Raw genomic sequence first — 5,000 nt, 5'->3', positions numbered from 1 at the left:
CTCTTTGATGGCCTTGTAGAGAAAGAGGTAAGATGAGATTATTTATATTTATTGAACTTGGGGATATTCAGTAGACTGAGGTAAAGGTAAATGAGATGTTCCTTTATTGTGTACTGAAGTGCTAAGAGAATTTTGTTTGCGTTAGGTTTTTAAAATTAACCCATTTGCACCGGATGATATGATAGCACATTATGGGAATATTTCACTCTCACCGGATGATGTCCTACATACTTATTTTGTATAGACACATTTTCTTAACTTGTCTAAAAAAAAATAATAGATAAAATAGAAAAAACACCTCTCATCAGGTGAAAAGTGCTCTGAGAGGTACAACACAGCATTGTGCTGGGAGATCTCTCTCACCTGGAGGCTGTGGGTGCTTGTTATCTTCCTTGCAGGAATGGCATTAAGTAAATAACCGCACAATGTAGCCTTTGCTGGCACAGGGGCACATTATAGACATTGGTCATGGTTCGAGTTACCTTTGTCTTCTCATCTTGCTGTGTGTCATCACTTTCTGAAGATAGTGCTTGTTATGTATATGTGTATATATATATATATATATATATATATATATATATATATATATATATATATATATATATATATATATATATATATATATATAATATAGACAGGTGAAAAGCTCTGAGACGTGCTTCATGGCATTGCACCAGGAAGCTGCATGCGCTTAGTATCTTCCCAATGTGAGCGGAGTTATGCAATTATATACCCCATCTAGAATGGATTAACACACTCATGATCGGATTTATATATGTTTAATTCTGCTCCCTCCGGCAATATAGCTAATGAGTGAAGCTTCACGCCAAGAGATTTCTTAAGGGGAGGCCATGCTGAACCCCTATTCTAAGGAGTGACGAAGAGAGATTTTTCTATATCTATAACTTTTGTTGCCATAGGATATCAACTGTCATGTCAGAAATATTCCAATGATATCACATCATCCATCATGGGTTAATAGTGGAAACCCAACTTAAACCATTAGCAGCGGATGGCATGATTTGCTGCAAAGGCAGAGTCGGTCATAGACGCGGATGGCACCATGCCAGACATATAAAACAGCCATCCTACTGCACAGACCTTTTTTTTAATACGGCGACCAATGAGTTAATTAGCAGCGGATGGCATGATTTGCTGCAAAGGCAGAGTCGGTCATAGACGCGGATGGCACCATGCCAGACATATAAAACAGCCATCCTACTGCACAGACCTTTTTTTTAATACGGCGACCAATGAGTTAACACTAGAACAGCTGTGATATGTATTATTTCCTTTGTTTAACCTATGACTTGCTAACACGTCATAGGAGTATTTTGCTCCGGTTAGATCCTATCCCGTTATGATCTCTCCCTCTAAATACACGTTTTAGATAGCTGCATATGTATATACTTATTACAGTTGCATTTGTATAGACACTTTGTCTTTGACTTGTCGGGGGGGAAAAAAAAAGAAGAAAAAAAACACTGAATCGGACAGGTGAAAAATGCACACTGAGACACACAGCACACACATCAGGAGGGATCTCACACATGTACTGTGTGTGTACGTGTTCCTTTTCACACACAGCAGCATTAGGCAGGCACAAACCCGGTGCAAATGGGTTAAGAAAGTAAAATAAGATTTGAGCCGAAAATGTGCCTGCTGTGATTTGGTATTTAAGAACATCATGTTATGGTAGCTATTATATTGATATTACCTTTGACCCTTCTAGGAACATTTTTCATTCATAGCGTCGTTGTTTTTGGTAATAATGTGTAAAGTGCACAAATATATTTTGTAGACTTTATTTATTTATTTGCCTCAGCCGTGGCTTTGGCAATTCTGGCATATTGAACAAAGGGTAATATTTGTATATATTTTTCTGGAAAAAAGAGTATCATATATGCTGGTAATCATTGTATATATACATTATGGTAAATATATTTGGAATTACTGACAGTAGTTTTATATGATTATGACTATGTCATCATAGTATTATGAAACATTTACTGTGTGAACTGATCTCATTTGTTCATTCATTTAGTCCTATTACTGAAGCATTTCGTAACAGAAATGAAAGTGATTCACAATTGACCAAAATATGGTCTTGTAATATATCAAAGAAAGTAAAAGACTGAACTATTAATTTAGTAGTAGATACTAGTATTTTATTATTATTATTATTATTGTTGTTCATAATATAACAAACAGTGAATAGCTTATATCATTTTCTGCAAATAATGTTTTTCTCTTGCAGTCCTACAAGCACCCCAGAGAATACACGTTCAAGCTAAATCCACTACAACCAGCGGGGTATTACAACAAAGATCCACTCTATACCCACACATTGGCCATCACCCGATTAATGAACGCCTTGAAGTTTATATCGGAGATGGTCACCTGTAAAAATAATGATGCCATATCTATGAAATTTAGTGATTTGTTAGGCCCCGTCTTTAGGCTGTTACAGGTATGGAATTCAGCTGTATTGTAGTACTGTATTTCATATGACATGATTATTCATTTTCTTCAGTGCATTGAATTTAGGGATTTGTACGTAGGAGTTTAGCTGTTGTATTATTTATTTTGGAATTCTCTGCTTTACAGTGTAAATGATTGACACGACTTTATGTAGATAATCAGATGAAAGGATGACAGGATTTACTAATAGTTTATCATTATTGCAGATGGAGACTTCTGTTCTGAAATCCTACCAGAGTTACGAGCATAAATTATTAGCTTTCTTTATGCCAGCACTACACCAACAGTGTTTGTTGATGCTAAGAGACTTCCTGATCAGGTACTTGTGGTTTGGAATAATAGATTTTCTTGCAGTAAAGTGTTATTGACTTTATCTTAGTCATAAATCATCAGATCTTCGATATTTGTTCAGCTCCTCTCCTATTTATGTAGTGTTGGAAGTCAGTCCTTCATATTTTTTTTTACTGAGAGAATGCCCAAAAGTATGGAGATTAAAATTTGCTCGGTGTAACTAATACCCATTCGAGTAATCACTAAAATAAAAAGTACTGGGATTTGATTAGCCATGTTTTTTGTTATTTTGTTTGTCTGTTTGGCACAAATTAATCACTGTGTTGTATATATTTAATCCATTTTGCTGAACCTATCAATGGCAGTCATCATTCAGGGAACTAGGTTTACACCCAAAAACTTTTAAATGTTATTGTGGAGAGAGAGTATACATTATATTCATAGGGCTATTGATTTCATGATGACTTTAGCTTAATAGAGCATATTATTTGAACAGGTATTTGCTCTGTGATGAAGTGAATATAATGTAGAATACATATATGCATGAGAATTTTTCCTTTTTTGTCCTGATTTTTAGTAGTTTATTATTTTTGATTATAATGTATTTTCTTATAACAAAATAGAAATGTGTGATAGCAGTTATTTGACAGTTTATATAAGATGACTTTTTTTGTAAAAGTAATTGCTGGTTGAAGAACAAAAAAGAGATAATATTTTCAGTATTAGATCATTATAATAATTGTAGATTATCGCAATATTTTTCTTATTACAACCACTTTTATAATTACTATTATTGTCAGATCATTAGTACTTATTTTATTTATTTTAATAACATTTATTTCTTTTGCTCCCACAGCTTAAGAGACAGCGTAGACTTGTACTTCGGCCTCATTGCTGAATTGCTTGCCGCAACCATAAAGTCCTATTATAACAGCAATGCTAAAGCTTGGGCAACTAATGGGCAACAGACGAGGATCATAGCCTACTCTGTCATGACCACTCTTGTCGAAGTGTCTCAGGGAAGGCATCCTGTGTCGCCCAAGTTGATTGAAGTCATTGTGGAAGATCTGATGCCAAAGAACCAAGAATTTACGATAAAGGTTAGGCAACTGTACCAGGATATGACTTGAGTTAGTTTTTAATTCATTGATGACGGGAGTGCATGCATATATTTACTGTCAAAAGAGTGAGTGATACATAGATATATATATTTATAAATATATATATAAATATTTATCTATTATTATTATCGTTTTTATTTATTTATTTATTTATTTATTTATTATTGTTTCTTATACAGAGCTGGATCTACAAGTACTTTAGTGACTAAAGATTAAATTAGGAGGGTTACCTAACAGCACCTATTTACCCCATTCCTTGAATTAGAAATAAAAGTTCTATGCCCTATTGATATTGTTATTGTTTTTATTATAACAATGATAATTATGCAAGTAAAAATGAAAACAGTAATAGAAATGAAAACTTTATTATGAATGTTCAAGGAAAGGTAAACAGGTGAGGCCAGGTAAACCCTCTAATTGACTCTTTGGTGACTATACGCTTGTGGAGCCATCTCTCTGTGTGTGTGTGTGTGTGTGTGTGTGTGTGTGTGTGTGTGTGTGTGTGTGTGTGTGTGTGTGTGTGTGTGTGTGTGTGTGTGTGTGTGTGTGTGTGTGTGTGTGTGTGTGTGTGTGTGTGTGTGTGTGTGTGTGTGTGTGTGTGTGTGTGTGTGTGTGTGTGTGTGTGTGTGTGTGTGTGTGTGTGTGTGTGTGTGTGTGTGTGTGTGTGTGTGTGTAAAAATAGTGGATGGTCCATGTTCATGTCAGCAATGGGTTACTGCTTAAGATTGATTTGTGATTGTAATGAGGATGACAATGGGAGTTAAAATGATTTTGAGATGAGGTGGTGATGATAATGATAGCAATGATGATAATGATGGTGGTAATGATGGTGATATTAGCAATATTAGAAAAACAGGTGAATCTTAGAAAACTCATTATCATTATGAGTGGTGTTTTTTTTAATTATCATTATTATTATTTAACATCATCATCATCATCATCATCATCATCATCATCTTGATAGTCTTTCAGGTTAACTACGTGTTTTGCAACAACAGAAACATCAGAGATCCCGTAAAACCTGCAAATTACGCATTCCCTATTACAGAGCTATGGCAGCAAAGGACTAACCAACCTCACCCTCCAGAAGAAGAAGAGCAAAAAGAA

At 34.8% G+C, this 5,000-nt stretch overlaps 1 protein-coding gene across 1 annotated transcript in view; it reads left to right on the top strand.

The window, feature by feature from the left end:
- Nucleotides 1-5,000, top strand: part of LOC122255886 (uncharacterized) — a 14,574-nt gene that overhangs the window by 4,965 nt on the left and 4,609 nt on the right. Inside the window, exons 6-10 of the mRNA XM_086534069.1 lie at nucleotides 1-27; nucleotides 2,258-2,470; nucleotides 2,688-2,800; nucleotides 3,629-3,872; nucleotides 4,942-5,000. The exon at nucleotides 1-27 is cut by the window's left edge and continues 204 nt beyond it; the exon at nucleotides 4,942-5,000 is cut by the window's right edge and continues 151 nt beyond it. Of these exons, the coding sequence (XP_086390195.1) occupies nucleotides 1-27; nucleotides 2,258-2,470; nucleotides 2,688-2,800; nucleotides 3,629-3,872; nucleotides 4,942-5,000 (656 nt within the window). The remainder of the gene's footprint in view (nucleotides 28-2,257; nucleotides 2,471-2,687; nucleotides 2,801-3,628; nucleotides 3,873-4,941) is intronic.

This window comes from Penaeus japonicus, unplaced genomic scaffold, assembly GCF_977035675.1.
Source record: "Penaeus japonicus unplaced genomic scaffold, GWHDUDI00000001_assembly GWHDUDI00000040, whole genome shotgun sequence".
NCBI classification, from domain to species: Eukaryota; Metazoa; Arthropoda; class Malacostraca; order Decapoda; family Penaeidae; genus Penaeus; species Penaeus japonicus.
This window is presented reverse-complemented; position numbering and strand designations above follow the sequence as displayed.